The sequence below is a fragment of the Lepus europaeus genome, chromosome 11 (genome assembly GCF_033115175.1).
Source record: "Lepus europaeus isolate LE1 chromosome 11, mLepTim1.pri, whole genome shotgun sequence".
NCBI classification, from domain to species: Eukaryota; Metazoa; Chordata; class Mammalia; order Lagomorpha; family Leporidae; genus Lepus; species Lepus europaeus.
The window spans coordinates 105,273,365-105,290,888 of record NC_084837.1 but is presented as its reverse complement, the minus strand read 5'-3'; the positions used below and the strand labels follow the sequence as shown (position 1 = coordinate 105,290,888).

Sequence of the window (17,524 nt, the reverse complement as noted above, 5' to 3'; positions counted from 1 at the left end):
GTGGCACCCAGCAGGGCACACGGTGGTGCTCTCAGGTCACGTTGGCTGGGCCCGTCCTTTGGACGATTAAGCTCAGCACTGAGGGAGAGGCTAGGCGCGAGGGCTGAGGACACGAATGGACTGATGGTTGGTTTTGGATGCAGCTCCTGTTAGATCACCAGGACGCCATCGCCCCGGAGCACAATGACCCAATCCATGAGCTGCTGGACGACCTCGGCGAGGTGCCCACCATCGAGTCCCTGATAGGTAAAGTTCTGAGTCTTCGCACTGTGTCAGTCTCTGGATGTGCAGTGGAAACAGAGACGACCCCTGTGTGGGAAGGGCTACAGCCAGCGGAAGGGACGAGTTAAACGCGCAGTCACAGCTCATCCTGTAACCAGTCCCGGAGGAGGTCTGGGAGAGCGCTGGGCCGCAGCGTCAACGTGACTTGTCGCACGTTTCTGAAGTTACTTTACCATGGCTCCTTTGCCTTTATCACCTGGCGTAACATTTTACAAGACCTCTCAGGGAGGTTGCCCTGCCCCGCCGCGTGTGTTGGCTTGGTCTCCTGCCATCCTGGGCTTGCGTCCTCTTCTGTTTGTGTTCTTTGCCTCCAGCATCTCCTCTATTGATTCTTTCTGCCTTCCCAAAACTTCAGGGGAAAGCTCTGGCAACGTGAACGACCCAAACAAGGAAGGCCTGGCGAAGACGGAAGTCTCTCTCACGCTGACCAACAAGTTTGACGTACCGGGAGACGAGAACGCAGAAATGGACGCGCGGACCATCCTGCTGAAGTGAGTACATCAGAAGCAGCAAGAGTCACGGGGACGTTGTCCCGGAGGCCCCATGGCCTTTGGTGAGCAAGCCCACTGGGTCCGACCTGGAAAGACCGTCTCGGCCCCTCACCCATCGTAACTGTGGTTACCTCGTGTATCTTACTCGGCATAGGACTTAGCCACCTTGTTTTGCCAGTATGCTAAAGTGAAGTTTTCTGTTGTAAATCGTGGCTCTGGGGCCCACTCTACTGTACAGTGTAGTTGCATAAATAACCTAGGCCCTTGAGTGCCTCGTGGGACTCCCTAGGATGATGTTTGTGCCGCTGCAGTCACTGAACAGGGAGGGGAGCACCCGCCAGTGGTGTCTAAATGCGCCCCCCATCTCATTGCAGCACAAAGCGTTTAATTGTGGATGTCATCCGCTTCCAGCCAGGAGAGACCTTGACTGAGATCCTGGAAACGTCAGCCACCAGTGAGCAGGTAGGGCTTGGGTTTAACGTACACCACCGTGAGGCAGCTAACTCTCCTGTGACAGGCACGTGCCGGGTAGAGGGAGGCGCTGCGGAGCGAGGAGAGCTCCTGGAGCAAGCGTGAACCTGCCCGAGGATGGGGGTGGTTAGACCTGGTCTGAGCAAGTCCAGAAGGAGATAGGTGTTCCTGGGTCTCCAGCAGAGTGGGAGGGGGCGGGGCAGGATCAGTGAGTCCGTCCTGTGATTGATCGCCTGCTGCAGAGTTGGAATTCTGTGTACCTTGGCAGATAGATGGAAAGCACAGGATGGTTCCTAAGCTCAGTGAGCTCTTGGCTCTTATTGGGAAATGTGGCACGTAAGCCTAAAACAGTGATGAAACCCATTAGAAATGTAAACCCGAAACAATGAGAAGACCGTTAGAAATTAGTGATGGTGTTGACAGGCGATTCAGGGAAGGCCAGGAGTAGCAGTGCTTCAGGAAGATTGCACCAGATGAGCGGGGCCTGAGCCAGACTTGACATGGGATGGGTAGGGCGTGAGTGTGCGGAGAAAGGGCATTCCAGGCCGGAGAGCCTGGCTGAGCGAAGCTGGAGAGGCGGGGAAGACCCTGTGGCCAGGCCACACCTAGAAAGCAGTGTGCATGCAGGTGGGCGCTGAGGAACGAGCCGTGAGGCAGGAGTCTGGCACTGCAGCGGGAGAGCCTTTGGAAGCGTGGGGACCACTTAGCAGTGAGGGATTCCAGGGCCACCCCTGCAGATGGCAGTTGGGTCATCCAGGTGCGTGACACCAGTCCAGAGAAGGGTACGTGGCAGTGGGAAGGGTTGGGTGAGTAGCTTGGTTGCTAAGACCCCTGTTTCTCATTGTCGAAGGAGAAAAGTAGACTGTCGGGCCGGCACCGCGGCTCAACAGGCTAATCCTCCGCCTTGCGGCGCCGGCACACCGGGTTCTAGTCCCGGTCGGGGCACCAATTCTGTCCCGGTTGCCCCTCTTCCAGGCCAGCTCTCTGCTGTGGCCCAGGAGTGCAGTGGAGGATGGCCCAAGTAGTTGGGCTCTGCACCCCATGGGAGACCAGGAGAAGCAACTGGCTCCTGCCATCGGATCAGCGCGGTGCGCCGGCCGCAGCGCACCTACCGCGGCGGCCATTGGAGGGTGAACCAACGGCAAAGGAAGACCTTTCTCTCTGTCTCTCTCTCTCACTGTCCACTCTGCCTGTCAAAACAAACAAACAAACAAAAAAAGTAGATTGTCTTTCATTTCCAAATATTAACCGTAGGACTCCATTTCATTAAATGAAAACTTAGAAGCCCAATACAGAGAGCAGGTAAAGCTGCAGCTACTCTGACAGCTCCAGGAATGGGGCACCTGGAGCCCAGCCCTCGAGGGCTCTGGGAAGCCCCTAAGGCTGCACAGAGGACTGTTTGAAAGCCACTGTTTTACGTGACCTCTCAGCCTCTGGATGCTGCACTGATTAGACGTGTGTGAGGGGCGAGAACGGGCATTCCCGTGACTGCAGCGTGCCGACCCAGAAGCACGTGTGAGGCAGGGAGAGGAGCCGGTCCTCACTGAGAACCTACTGTCGGTTTCTTTTGTCCGTGTTCTTTCCTTTTATCTTTGCGGTATCCCTGTGAGGTGAGTCTTTCATCCCCATTCTGTAGATAAGGAAACTGAGATCCTTATCCATTAAATAACTTGCCTGAGACCTTCAGCTTGTAGTGACACATTGCAGCCCTGCCTGAGTCCGGCACATGTGCCCCTCGCATTGTGTGTGTGGAGCAGTGTTTGTGTTAGAGGAGAGGGGCGACTGGGGAAGGGGGTTATCTAGTTGGGGAGGGATTACATGTTTGAACTGCAGCCACCCCAAACATCCCAAAATGCGGCAACAGAGCCTTAAAGATTGGGATGGAGATCGTGGAAGGTACTGAGAGCAAGCAGAGACAAATGGCTTTTTTTTTTTAAAGATTTATTTACTTTACTTAAGTCACAGTTACACAGAGAGAAGGAGAGAGAGAGAGAGAGAGAGCGAGCGAACAAGCGAGCGAGCTTCCATCCGCTGGTTCACTCCCCAGTTGGCTGCAATGGCTGGAGCTGCTCCAATCCGAAGCCAGGAGCCAGGAGCTTCTTTCTGGGTCTTCCATATGAGTGCAGGGGCCCAAGCACTTGGGCTATCTTCTACTGCTTTCCCAAGCCACAGCAAAGAGCTGGACTGGAAGTGGAGCAGCCGGGACTCAAACCGGTGCCCGTATGGGATGCCGGCACTGCAGGCGACGGCTTTACCTGCTACACCACAGCGCCTGCCCCGGGAAATGGCTTCGAGTGCCTTGGAAGTTCCAGCATAGGCCTAGGGTGGAAAGAGAGTGCAGAGACTGTGAACCAGGTGATGACTAAGAATAGACGCTGGGTTTGGGAGGTGGGAGTGGGGATCATATTTGGTGGTGAGAGCTTTAGATGCAGAAGCCAGGGTTGCAAAGGGTTAAAGAAAATGCTAGAAGAATGGAGCAGCAGATGTACTGAAATGTTGGGTGGGAACAGAACAGGCTTTGGGTAGAGACCAGGACAGACTTGGGGGCGGCTGTCCTTGTTCAGATCCTAGTGTTTGAGAGAGGAAGGCTTGAGTGTGGCTCCGCTTGGACAAGGCAGCGAACACAGTCAGCAAGGGTTGCTGAGTGCTGCTGCATTCGTGTAATCACCACCTTCTCGGAGCCATGTTTGAAACAAAATTAAATGGTTCTTGTGTTCCAGTATTTGATAGGAAAATGAAGAAAATTTGAATCCAGTAAAATCTATGAACTCCTGAGATATTATATGATTTTGTGGATGTAACCTCTTCTTTTTTTTTTTTTTTTTTTTAAAGATTTGTGTATTTAATTGAGCGGTAGAGTTACAGACAGGGAGAGGCAGAGAGAGAGGTCTTCCATCTGCTGGTTCACTCCCTAAATGGCTACAATGGCCAGAGCTGAGCTGATCCGAAGCCAGAGGCAGGAGCTTCTTCAGGGTCTCCCACACCGGTCCAGGGCCCAAACACGTGGGCCATCTTCCATTGTTTTCCCAGGACATAGCAGAGAGCTGGATCGGAAGAGGAGCAGCCAGGACTCGAACTGGCTCCCGTATGGGATGCCAGCACCACAGATCGTGGTTTAGCCCACTACTCCACAGTGATGGTGCCACCTCGTCTTCTTCTTCTTCTTCTTCTTTTTCTTTTTTTAACATTTATCTTATTTATTCGAAAGGCACAGGGCTGGCCCTATGGCACAGTGGGTCAGAGCCTCAGCCTGCAGTGCCAATAACCCATATGGGCACTGGTTTGTGTCTCAGCTGTTCCACTTCTATTCGAGCTCTCTGCTATGGCCTAGGAAAGCAGTGGAAAATGGTCCAAGTCCTTGGGTCCCTGCACTCATGTGGGAGACTCGGAAGAAGCTCCTGGCTCCTGGCTTCGGATTGGCACATCTCTGGCCATTGAGGCCATTTGGAGAGTGGGCCAGTGGATGGAGGACTTTCCTCTCTGTCTCTACCTCTCTCTGTAACTCTTTCAAGTAAGTAAAATAAATCTTTAAAAAAAAAAAAAAAAGAAAGAAAGAAAAGAAAAGAAAAGAAAAGAAGAAAGAAAGGAAGGCACAGTTAGAGAGAGAGAGAGAAATATCTTCCATCTGCTGGTTCGCTCCCCAGATGGCCCCAATGGTTGAGGCCAGACCAAAGCCAGAGCCAGGAACTTCATCTGGGTTCAGAGGCCCAAGCCATCTTCTGCTACTTTCCCAGGCACATTAGCAGGGAGCTGGATTGGAAGTGGAACGGCCAGGACTCAAACTGGCACCCAAATGGGATGCTGGCATTGCAGGAGGTGGCTTAACTTGGTGCACCACAGCACTGTCCCCAGATGTGACCTCTTCTGTGGGGGAGATCTGTCTTGGTTCCAGGATATCGCCTGAGAGCTATCCTAGTTCCCTTGTGCACATGCTAGGTAAATTTGAGTTTAGGAACGCTGTGGGTCAGAAAGTGGTGGCGCAACAGGTTAAGCCATGGCCTGCAGTGCTGGCACCCCACATGGACACCGACTGGAGTCCCAGCTGCTCTAATTCTGACCCAGCTCCCTGCTAATGCATCTGGGAAAGCAGCAGAGGATGGCCAAAGTCCTTGGGCCCCTGCACCCACATGGTTTACCTGGAAGACTTTGGCTTGGCCCAGCCTTGGCCGCTGTGGCCACTGGGGAGTGAACCAGCAGATGGAAGATTTCTCTCGTTCTGTTGCTGTAACTCTGCCTTTCAAATAAATAAATAAATATTTAAAATTTAAAAAAAAAAAAAAGGACCAGCATGGCGAGCTTGTCAAGCACTTCTTTTTTTCCATCTGCAGGAAGCAGAGCATCAGAGGGCCATGCAGAGACGTGCCATCCGTGACGCCAAAACTCCTGACAAGATGAAGAAGTCCAAGTCTGTGCAGGAAGACAGCAACCTCACCCTCCAGGAGAAGAAGGAGAAGATCCAGACAGGCTTAAAGAAGCTCACGGAACTTGGGACTGTGGACCCAAAGAACAAATACCAGGAGCTGATCAACGACATTGCCAAGGTAGTGCATGGTGGGGGCGGAGGGGGAGGCCTGGCCTCGCGGAGCGCTGTGTCAGGGGCTCCTAAAGAGACCGTCGCCGCGCAGGTCGATTTCGTGTAATACAGGTCGCCTCAGGCTGACCGTCAGGGCCTTGGTTTGTGTGAATCATTTCAAGCGAGGGCCTTGGTGTGGGCTGAGGGTTTAGGCATCCTGTGCCATGTGTGCCCGCCCAGGAGCTTGGTGATGGATGTGTCAAACATCCTTTTTCTCCCTCTCTTGATGACAGAACAAAGAGGTCTAACCCAGCTGTACAAGTAAACTCTAATATCATGGAAGTCTGAAAGTAACACATTCCCTGTTGCTGTAAGATATAAATGGGGGGGGGGGGGATTGATGATATGAGTTTGTGGGCCCAGATCATTCCTGTTAAGAATGTGTGGTCCTGTTCAAGGCAGTCGGATAAGCCCTGCTGGGTTCTGGTGTTAAATGGTGAAGATTCCAGAAGCACACGAGACCTGTCCTTTTCCTAACAGTAACCACTCTGCCCCCAGGACATTCGGAATCAGCGGAGATACCGGCAGAGGAGGAAGGCCGAGCTGGTGAAGTTGCAGCAGACGTACGCTGCTCTGAACTCCAAGGCCACCTTCTATGGGGAGCAGGTGGATTACTATAAAAGCTATATCAAAACTTGCCTGGATAACTTAGCCAGCAAGGGCAAGTGAGTATTTTTTGCTTCTTGAATTAATCAGGGGAAAGTAAGGGAGGGCAAAACAGCAGAGGCAACTGAGGCTACATTGGAAATTTTCTCCTAAAACATCCTGGCTCTGTTTATTGCACAAGTTCTTTATTTGGCTTGTAACCATTGTGCAATTGCCTAGTTCCATTGGTTAGTAAATGATGTAAGTGTCTGATATCCGTAATGGGGGGTGGGGGAGTTCAAAGATGCTCATATCTAAGCACCTTTTGCTCCAAAATATCTTCTTGGCCCTAGAAATCAGAATCATGGTAGGAGCCCATCTGGCAGTCCCCAAACCTAGGTAGACACAAGACTCACTTAAAGAATGTTATAAAAATGTGCATTTCCTGGTTGCTCTCCGTACCTTCGGAGGGACGGGCTCCCAGACCTGACTCCTCCTCAGGGGCTGAGGAGAATCTCATGGCGCCCTCCTGGCGCTGGCCACAACCATCAGCGTGCCCACTTTACAGGCAGGGGCTGCAAGCCTGGGGACGTGAGGGGGTCAGTGCAGGTTCTGTGTTCAGGGTTAGTGTACTTTATTTTTCACTCCTAATTTTTTAAGGATTTCTCAGACCTCAGAAAGATAGATTGGAACAATAAAGACCCAAATAACCTTCAACTGACTTCCCCAGTTTTGAAATATTTGCCACATCTGCTTCCCCTCTCTCTGGCTTACTTGCTTTTTTTTTTTTTTTTTTCTTCTTTTTTAAGTTCATTTATTTTTGAAAAGCAGAGTTACAGAGAGGGAGAGACAGAGAGGATCTCCCATCCACTGGTTCGCCCCCAAAAATGGCCACGATGGCTAGGCCGGAGCCAGGAGCCACATCCTAGGTCTCCCATGTGGGTGGCAGGGTCTCAGACAGTTAGGCCATCTGCCACTGCTTTTCCCAGGCCATTAGCAGGGAACTGGATTAGCAATGGAGCAGCCGGGACACAGACTGGCGCCCATAGGGGATACCGGCATTGCAGGCAGCAGCTTTACTCACTGCGCCACACCAGACCTGGCTCACTTGCTCTTACACGTGCACTCACTCTCCCCAGGGTGAGACAGGGCTCCCTCTGATGGGATGACAGCCAGGCCATCCAACCCAGCCTGTGGTGCTACCTCCTGTGTCCTTTTGGCATGTCCGCTCTGTTGTAGTACTTCCTGAAATGCTTGCACAAGGTGTGTCAGGTTCAACTTGTATTTACCCTCCCTAGGCCTGGAATGAACTGTTTCCCCAAGCATCCCTGGTTCCTTTTTATGAAGAATGATGTTTAGTAACCAAGATCTGGGGCCAGGCATCTGGCACAGCAATGAAGATGCCCCTTGGGATGCACACATCCCATATCAGAGTGCCTAGGTCCAGGTCCCAACTCCATTTCCAATTCCAGCTTCCTGCTAACGTGCACCATAGGAGGCATCAGTGATGGCTCAAGTATTTGGATCTCTGCCACCAATGTGGGGGATCCAGATATTTTTTTTAAAAGATTTTATTGACTTGAGAGGCAGAGTTAGAAGGAGAAACAAATCTTCCAACCACTGGTTCACTCTCCAAATGGTTGTGACAGCCAGGGCTGGGCCAGGCCAAAGCCAGAGCCAGGAACTTCTTCCTGGTCTCCCATATGGGTGGCAGGGTCCAAACACTTGGGCCATCTTCTGCTGCTTTCTCTGGCCATCAGCAGGGAGCAGATCTGAAGCAGAGCAGTCACGATACAAACCAGCACCCATGTGGGATGCCGGTTTCTCAGGTGGTGGCTTAACCCACTGTGCCACAACACTGGCCCCCAGAGTGGTCTAGGCAGACAGCGACAGGTCTCCATTTTTTAAAATGACTGCATAGGATCCCGTTGTACGGGGAGATAAAAGGGTCTGTTTAATCACTCCATTGGTGAACATTTTGCTGTTTCTAGTTGTTTAATGTTATTACAAATTCTACAACAAACTAACTTCTGTCTCTCTAGACATAGATAACAGATACATAGAGATATGAACGTATGTATATATATCAAATATGCTTTTGCAGATGGGAACGTATCTCTTTTTTTTTTAAGGATTTGTTTATTTTACTTGAAAGTCAGAGTTAGAGAAGGAGAGGGAGAGAGAGAGGGAGAGAGGTCTTCATCCGCTGGTTCACTCCCCAATTGGCCACAATGGGTGGAGCCGCGCTGATCTGAAGCCAGGAGCCAGGAGCTTCTTCCGGGTCTTCCAGGCAGGTGCAGGGGCCCAAGTCTTCCAACTGCTTTCCCAAGCCATAGCAGGGAGCTGGATCAGAAGTGGAGCAGCTGGGTCTCGAATGGTGCCCATATGGGATGCCAGCACTGCAGGCGGCAGCTTTACCCGCTATGCGCAGTGCTGGCCCCGGGAGCATGTTTCTGAAGACGAATTGCTGGAAGCGGAATGCCTGTGCCTTTTACATTTTCCGTTGCCACCCCTGGGCGCTCCTCTCTTTGCTGCTGCCAGGGTTTCTGCCCTGCTTCCTGCCCTGCTCCGCCTGGCGTCCCGCGCCTGTTCCTCCTCCTCCCCTGTTCCTCCCTACTTCCTGCCCTGATTATCCTAATAGCCCCTCACGGCTGTCTCTCTGCCCTCTGCCCTCTCGGATCGCTGTGCTAGCTTGGGCTCTGTTAAAAACGATCTATTTGAAGATAGTTCAATTCCGCCCCCTCCCCACCCGCTGTGGCTGAGGGGCCTGGCCTTCAGGGCCGTTCCCTCAGGCTGGCGTCTGGAGCTCGCACGCTGTCCCTCGCTCAGGTGCCCAGGAGACGGAGGTCCAGTTCGGGGAGTGTTCTCAGATCTAACTCTGAGCACACGGCAGTTCCGTGATGTGTCCTGTTGTGCTGAGGCGCCGGCCATTGAATCCTCACCCTTGTTGGTCACGTGTCAGTGTGCTGCTTGTTGGGGGTTTTCTGGCCTCAGTTCCTGGAGTTGCCTGCAACAAAGACTCTTGGTGTAGTCATCCATGTGAAGAGGCCTGCTGTGATTCTTACAGGGTCTCCAAAAAGCCTCGGGAAATGAAAGGAAAGAAAAGCAAGAAGATTTCTCTGAAATACACGGCAGCAAGACTCCACGAGAAGGGAGTTCTCCTGGAAATCGAGGATCTGCAAGTGAATCAGTGAGTACTGACTTCCGCGCTCTGTCCTGTGGGCTGGTTTGGTTCCACGTTCTTCACATCCGATCTCTCCTTTCTCTGTCTTTCCTGACAGCCAGTTTGTATTTTATTCGTAAATAAGTACACATGCACCCATGCAGAATTAAGCCCAACACACAGGGCTAATTTGTCTGTGATAAACAAGAAAATATTTATTGTGGAACATTTGTCACCGGTTTGTGTAGGCCCCACCTTAACTTTTTCTCTTTAAATCAGTCCTTCAGTTTCCTGTGTGTCTGGCCCAGAAATAAATAAGAGCAACAGTAGGAGGAACTTACTTCATCCCACATGTGCCTAGGACCTAGGGCCCTGTCCCCACCTTCCGACCTGATGTCCCCCCCAGGTCCTGGGCCCGGCACCAGTAGCATCCATCCTCTGAGCTCCGGCTCCATCCACCCCATGACTCCAGGCTTCTCAGCTTTGTTGTCGTCTTTTTTTTTTTTTTTTTTTTCCTTAGCTTTGTCTTCTTGAGTCTGCTTAAAAACAAAACAAAAAGAAATCTTTGTCTGAAAAGGAACTTTTTCATTGTTGAATTTTGAAAAAAAATTTTGTAATAAAGCATAAGGAGGCTGGCGCCGTGGCTGAACAGGCTAATCCTCTGCCTAGCAGCGCCGGCACACCGGGTTCTAGTCCCGGTTGGGGCGCCGGATTCTGTCCCGGTTGCCCCTCTTCCAGGCCAGCTCTCTGCTGTGGCCAGGGAGTGCAGTGGAGAATGGCCCAAGTGCTTGGGTCCTGCACCCCATGGGAGACCAGGAGAAGCAACTGGCTCCTGCCTTCGGAACAGCGCGGTGCGCTGGCCGCAGCACGCCAGCCGCAGCGGCCATTGGAAGGTGAACCAACGGCAAAAGGAAGACCTTTCTCTCTGTCTCTCTCTCTCTCACTGTCCACTCTGCCTGTTTAAAAAAAAAAAAAAAGCATAAGGAAAAAGCATCCCAGAGACCAAGACAACTGCTGCAATCATTGCAGTATACTTGGAGTTTCTTTTCTGCCTTGATTTATATAAAGATCATCCATCCACCCTCTTACCTTTTTTTTTAATGTTTATTTATTTATGTATTCGAAAGGCAGAGAGACACAGAGAAATCAGGACTAGGCCAAGCTAAAGGCAGGAGCCTGGAACTCCATCCGGGTTGCCCACATTGGTGGCAGAGAACTAAGTACTTGGGCCATTATCCGCTGGTTTCCTGGACGCACTAGCAGGGAGCTGGGCAGCGTGGAGCAGCCGGGACTGGAACCAGCACTCTGAAGTGGGATGCTCACCTCACAAGCAGCAGTTTAACCCAGTGTGCCGCGATGCCAGCCCCTACTACCTAATTTTGAAATATGATTTGGGATGTTACTATTTATAGCCATGTATGCAGTCTTTTTCTTCCAACATTAGATTGTGGGCTTTTTCTTATTCTTTGAAAATATCCTTTTTAATGGCTAACATAAAATTCCATAATTTTTTAACCATTCACTTGTTAAATGCTTACATTGGTATCTGTACATTATTACCAGTAATACTTTAAATCTTTCCTGAATTGTTTAACTAGTAGATGCCCAGAGCTGGAGTTTGTGGTCAGAGCGCGCTCTGTTATCTTTGTGTAAGATGTGCGCAGGCTGCGGTGTGCCGTCCCGGCTGTTGGAGGGCCGGCGCTGCGCGGTCCTCGGTGCGGTCGCTTGGTTGTGCAGCAGAACTCACTTGTGGCACTGCAACTCCGCACCCATTAGAATAACAGCTCCCCATCCGCTTCCCGCCGGCCTCCGCAGCCACCCATCCACTCTGTCTCTGTGGACTTGACTGCTTTGGTTCCCTCGTGTAAGTGGAGTCAGGCCATGTTTGTCCCTGTGGCTGGCTGACTGCTTACAGTGACTGCCACGCCCTCAAGCTTCATCCCTGTGGGAGCAGGCGGCAGGATTCCCTTCTGTTTTCAGTCCATGATACGAGTGTGCCACACTTTGTTTATCCACTCGTTGGTCGATGCGTAGCTGAGGCTCTGCTGCTTGGCTGTCGTGAGTAGTGTTGCAGTGAGCATGAGTGTGCACGTACCTCTTTGAGCTCTTTCAGTTCTTTGGGATATGAGCCTAGAAGTGGAATTGCTGGATATGCAGCAACTCTAGGATTTTTGTTTCGTTTTGTTTTCCTTTTTAATTACGAGAGAGAGAGATACTCCAGTCCACTGACTTACTCCCCAAATGCCCACAACAGCCAGGGCTGGACCAGAATGAAGCCAGGAGCCTGGAAGTCAATCCAGGGCCCTCATGTTGCTGGCAGGGGCCCAGGTGCTCGCACTGTCACCTGCTGTCTTCTGGAGTGTGCATTAGCAGGAACCAGAGCCCAGAGTCAAACCCAGACGCTTCCAGTGTGGGCTTCGGGCATAGCAGTTGTCATTTAACTGCCAAGCCAAATGCTGGCCGTGCTGTTTGCAGTGTTAGGAGAATCTTCAGTTCCTGCACGTATTGCCAGTCTACAGTGATATGAACATGGCTTGCCACTGTTGAATAATAAAATAACTTTTGATGTTTTTAAATTCAGTCATTAAAAATATTTTCAAAATTTACATTTCTTAGATTTCTAATTGAGTGTTTTGTCTTCTGGGTTTGGGGGGGAGTGGTTAGATAAAGTTTGTCTGTGTTTTCTCTTAAGTTTTCAATCAGGAACCTTGGTCTGTCTTTGTGATTTGTTTGCTTGTTTTGTGGGGTTTTTTTTGGTCTGGTGCTTTATATGTAGTTTCAGATTTGTCTCGCTATTTGTAATCTGTTCTCTGTTTTCATTATGTTCTGTTACTGTTCAGGTGCCTCTCTATCCTTCTTGATTCGCTCCTGAGCTCAGAAACCAGTTAACCAGGTCCACAAAGGAAGCCTCCGGGAGGCGTTCCAGCAGAGTGAAATGCAGTGTTCCCACGCGTGGATGTTTTGGCCGCTTCTGTGGCTCTCAGTCCTGTTTATAACAGGATTCGTGCTGCTTGGATCTAGGGATGGGGCTGATGCGTGGGTCACTCGGTGGCGTCATGAGAGCAGTGACCTCTGGTCTGGTCGTACCCAGTACACTTGCATACACACAGCACCTGCTCTGTCAGGAGACCTCCCCCCAGACGCTGACACTGACCCCCTCTTGTTTTCATTTACTTGCTGTTCCCAGCCCTCAAACATGCACGCTCTCGAACGTGTGCTCTCGCCTCTCCCTCCAACCCCGCTCCCCCCCTAGGTTTCTGCAGGGGGACGTTGAAGGCCAGGAGAATGTCCGTGGCATCATCCGTCACAGGCCACTTGTGATGCTTGTCAGTAGGCGCAGGTGTGCGAGGAGAGATTGGTGTCCTCCTGCCAAGTCCCAGAGCAGGTGGTCCTGGGAGTGCCACGCCCACACCACGCCCATCGCCTGCGGAAGTACCGTGCCCTGGAAGACCTGGTTCCTCCTCTGTTCCCATCTCACAGGATATTGTTATAGGAGCGCATAAAAAGCACACCCTTTCGTTGTTGTGTCTCAACAGGTTTAAGAATGTTATCTTTGAAATCAGCCCGACAGAAGAGGTTGGAGACTTTGAAGTGAAAGCCAAATTCATGGGCGTTCAGATGGAGACTTTCATGTTACATTATCAGGTGGGTGTGCGTCAGGGAGAGCCACGTCCTGCTCCCAGGAGGCCAGGGAGAAGGCCAGGAGACCGCGAGGGGAGAGCTGTCGCGGTCGGCGGGGCTGCGGCCAAGGTTTCTGGTGTTGGTGCACCCGGCCAGCTCTTCACAGATGGGCTTGTCCTCAGAGAGCATCACTCTGACGCTGCCTCCTCGTGCCGCCACTGACCTGGACCTGGTGCAGGCGTTGCTAGCGCAGCGTCGGAAGCCTGCCTTGCCTGAAGTCTTTCTTCCCCCTCGGTCTGGATTTTGCACTGTCAAGCCTGTAAACTGAATTCCACTTAAAACTGAAAAGTAACTCCGCGGTCACTCGTTCTGTAGCATACCTGGCCCTGATTTTTCTTTGCAAGAGCTCTGGTTCTGATGCACTAACGGCGCCAGGACCTCTAGTGATGCCGACTCCTCTAGCCTCGTGTGTGTGGCACGTCCACTCCGCTCCGGGCTCGCTGCCGGCCCTGCTCCGTCAGGCCGGCCAGGTGCCTCTCCGGGAACGTGCACTCGGGCTCACGCACGTGCTGCTCCCTGCCAGTTGGGTGCCTCGCCTCTCCTCCCTGCCCCGCCCCCGTCGGGCTGTGAGCCCCGGGTGCGCGCCGCCTGCCCTGGAACCCTGGCTGCAGCGGGTTCTCCCCGGCCTCAGCAGCCCTTAGAGGGGGCCTCTGTTAGAGATGGGCATTTCCCTCCCAGCCCCAAAAGCGAGGACTCCTAAGGCCAGGGAGCCTTTCTCAGTCATCTTTGTTTCCTTCTCGGCAACCTGTACACCTCGAAACGCATTAGCTGAACAAGGGTGAGATGATGTGTACGCACACAGCTAACCAGGTACTTCACGGGAACAGGGCCGCTTATGCTCTCTGTACCGGATTCACCGAGGCTACCGGTCTCCCCGGGTGATTTACTCACTCGTGCACAGACTCCATCAATGGAGCCGCCGCCGGGAGCCGGGAATTGTGTTGGGCACAGGTGACGCGCCACAGTCGCCACCCTCAGCGAACCGCTCGGGTTTTCCCGCAGAGTGAACTGTTGCACTTTGAGAGTTGTCCCAAGCCTTGTCACCCTCGGTCTCCGCTCTCCTAACGTGGAGAGGCGCACCCTCTCCAGTTTGTTCAGCTCAGCGGGGCAGCAGAGGGTCATGGGAAGAGCAGGAGTTTGGTAGTCAGGTGTGGCCCTTCCTCGGCCAAGCCTGTTCAGCCAGGCAGGTCGTTCAGTCTCTGATTGGCTGCGGCTCCTCTCCGGAGCTGGGATGGTGGCACCTTGCAGGATTCTCATGAAGACCTAAGACAATGTGTAAGGCGCTTCTTCGAAGCTGAGGGCACGTGCGCCCTGCCGCCCCCTGCCTTCAGGAGAGAAAGGCTGCTCCCGTGACGCGGGGCTCCAGGCCTGGGCCGCGGCCCCGTCGCGGCCTCCGTGGTCAGGGCACTTCCTCCTGGGTTGAGGCACCTCCACCCTCCCCAGGTGTACAAAAGCTGGTGACCCGTAGCTTGGGATGAAGTGGGGAAATGTCACCGTAACTTCTGAAATAAAAAGGTTAGATGTGTGTGATAACCAGGCACACTTCATTTTCTTTCCATGCCTGCTGGGTTTTAATATAAACAAAAGCCTTCCTAACTCCAACTGAACCAGAACCCTCTGCCGGCCAGGGTGCCCTGTGGCCCAGCCCTCGGGCGGCCGTGCAGCGGACAGCTCCGTCGCCGGAAGCCCTCTTCTCGCCCCGCTCCCCGGCTGGCATCCGGGGCCTGCCGCCTTCCTTCTGCGCCCCTCCCTGCGTCGCGTCCGTTCCCTTCGAGCTGCACTGGCTTGGTTCACCGTCCGAATGTTCTGTTCTGTTCTGTTTTTTTAAACAGGACCTGCTGCAGCTCCAATACGAAGGCGTCGCTGTCATGAAACTGTTTGATAGAGCTAAGGTAAACGTCAACCTCCTGATCTTCCTTCTCAACAAGAAGTTCTACGGGAAGTGACGGAGCCCATGCTGCCGGCCGGCATGAGGGGGAGCAGGCGGCGAGGCTGCCCGGCGGGAGTCCTCCACTCACTGAAGCCAGCCCCAGCCCGCAGCGCTCCTCGGTCTCGGCAGCCCAACGCCACTTTGCTAACTCCTGCCCTCCTAGGCCGTTCGTTGTCCCTGTTCGTAGAGAAATTGTATTTCAGGCTTAGTCTGGCCCTCTGGCTCCTCTGTTTTCCTCCATGGCTTCGGAAAGGGTGGGAACGCCACTAAAATCTCTGTTGTTACAGTCTCCAAAGTTGCATACTGTATTGTAAGCTCTGGTGTGTAGGTAGCAGTCAGGAGGGTGGGATTCCAGTTCTTGTTTTAGAGTGGAAGCTGCGAGCTGCACAGTAAACCTGTCGGGTTGGGGGCCGCTGGGAAGGGAAGTTCCTCTGTATCTCTGCCCCGTCGGTAAGGCAGAAGGGCCAGGATCGCTGCCGCTCCTCCGCTCGGTTGTACTTCGTGGGCAGGAGCTAGAGGAAGTCACCACTCTGTATTCTAAGGGAGCATTTATAGAGAAAAGGAGATTAAAAAAAATCACTGTCGAATTCAGGCGTTTCCGTTAGTGTAGCGCCCTCTGCGCTGGGTGGAGAGTCCCCTTGTGCAGCGGCTCAGGTGGGCTCAGGTGGGCTCAGGAGGCCGCGAGCCCGGGCGTGCGTCCCTGCTGAGAGACAGACACACTTCCGGCCCGTGGCCTGCTCCTCCCCTGGCGCCAAGACTGGGGTCTCCCCATGTAGGGTAGAACTGGGTTTCAAACTGTTTTATATCTTAAGAGTGCCTTCTTAAAATGTAGATTTATTTCTTAAAAAGGGGGTGATAGGAGTTTAAGATTCATATAGTGCTTCAAGCCTTTAGAGAACTACTTGGAGAGGGTTTGAAAGTTGGTTTCTCTGTATATCTGAACTCTTGAAGCTCTCCTATAGCTGAAACACTAGGATTTCTCTGCCAGGTTGCAGAGAGAGAGAATCCTGCCTTAACTAGCCAAGATAAAGACAAGCAAACCAGCCAGCGGATGTCACACTTGAGGTTCAAATTCACTTCTCCCTCGTCTCCTCTCCTGCTGCCCGCACTGTACCTTTGTTCTCAGAGCCCCGGTTTTCTGGGCTCAGTCAGAAACAGTTCAGCTCAAAACACTGAAGTAAGGAAGCCTTTCTTCTTGGGTGAAAACTCTTGTACTTTAAAAAAAAAAATCTATTTGTCCCAGAAGATGCCGACGTCAGGCTCCCGAGCCTCTGTTTTCTCCACAGTCTTGGCTCAGTGCCCTTTTATCACCAAAGCTAAAACTTGGGAAGCTAACGTGAAAGAATTTACAGATGTTTATTGAAAGCCAGGAAACTTTTAATTAATGACAAGTGAGGCGGCGAGTCCCGTGACAGGTGTTACGCGAGCGTCTCTCCCGACAGGCAGCTTCCCCGGCGCAGCAAGGTGTGGGAGCTGGGGAGGAGTCGCCTCCGCCCTGACCTCCTTTTCTCTTGTATTTTGGAAAAGGATTTGTTTTTTAGCGGGCTCCGTCCTTAGATCTAAAGGGGGAGGCATCGCAGCCAGCACCGCCACGGAAGCTGTGTCAGGTCGCTTCCCTGCCGAGGGGACAGCAGCCCAGGTGCCACCTGCAAGGCACCCAGTGGTGAGCAGAGGTTACGACCGCTCCAAACACCATGCCTCCATTCTGGGTGAGGAACACCGCTCCCTCGGGCCCGCTCCTGACACAGCACGGGCGCTGGGTGCCCTCTGGGGGTCTGCAGTCAGAGGACGCCCTGTGGCACAGGGACCCCGAAGGGCCATGCAACCATTATTTATTAGCCATAGCGTTCCTTCTCCACCCCCCTCCTCTCTGGCCAGCCATCATGACATTTACCATGAATTTACTTCCGCCCCAGAACCTGGACTGCCTGTCGGATTGTTGCTACACACAATTGCCTTTGTATCTCTGTATGGAATAAAAGGTCATTTGTTCGTGTTTGTGTTTATTTTTCTCAGTTTCGTTGTTAGCAGTTCCTGCTAAACAGTGTCGCCTAGAGGGAGATTTAATAATTAAAAACCACAACAGAGAACAACCAACCCCTCGTGTGCTGGCGAGCTGCAGCCAGCGTGTCGGTGCTGCCCGCCCCATGTTAACACAGGAAAAGCCGCTTCAGCATAAAAAGGCGGGGCGAGCAGATGCGACTCACTTAATTCTGACTGGCCGGGGGCTGGAGCTTTAAAGCTGAGCGGCATTGGTGGACCATGGCACAGGGGGACGGGCTGGGTTCACATGTGAGGAAGGAGCAGACCACAGCACAGGGGGACGGGCTGGGTTCGCATGCGAGGAA

At 52.6% G+C, this 17,524-nt stretch overlaps 1 protein-coding gene across 1 annotated transcript in view; it reads left to right on the top strand.

The window, feature by feature from the left end:
- The window catches only part of IQGAP1 (IQ motif containing GTPase activating protein 1), a 108,454-nt gene extending 91,286 nt beyond the window's left edge, over nucleotides 1-17,168 (top strand). Inside the window, exons 31-38 of the mRNA XM_062206288.1 lie at nucleotides 144-246; nucleotides 638-773; nucleotides 1,148-1,235; nucleotides 5,573-5,785; nucleotides 6,316-6,482; nucleotides 9,470-9,592; nucleotides 13,102-13,210; nucleotides 15,079-17,168. Of these exons, the coding sequence (XP_062062272.1) occupies nucleotides 144-246; nucleotides 638-773; nucleotides 1,148-1,235; nucleotides 5,573-5,785; nucleotides 6,316-6,482; nucleotides 9,470-9,592; nucleotides 13,102-13,210; nucleotides 15,079-15,192 (1,053 nt within the window). The 3' untranslated portion in view covers nucleotides 15,193-17,168. The remainder of the gene's footprint in view (nucleotides 1-143; nucleotides 247-637; nucleotides 774-1,147; nucleotides 1,236-5,572; nucleotides 5,786-6,315; nucleotides 6,483-9,469; nucleotides 9,593-13,101; nucleotides 13,211-15,078) is intronic.
- The last annotated feature ends 356 nt before the right edge of the window (nucleotides 17,169-17,524 follow it).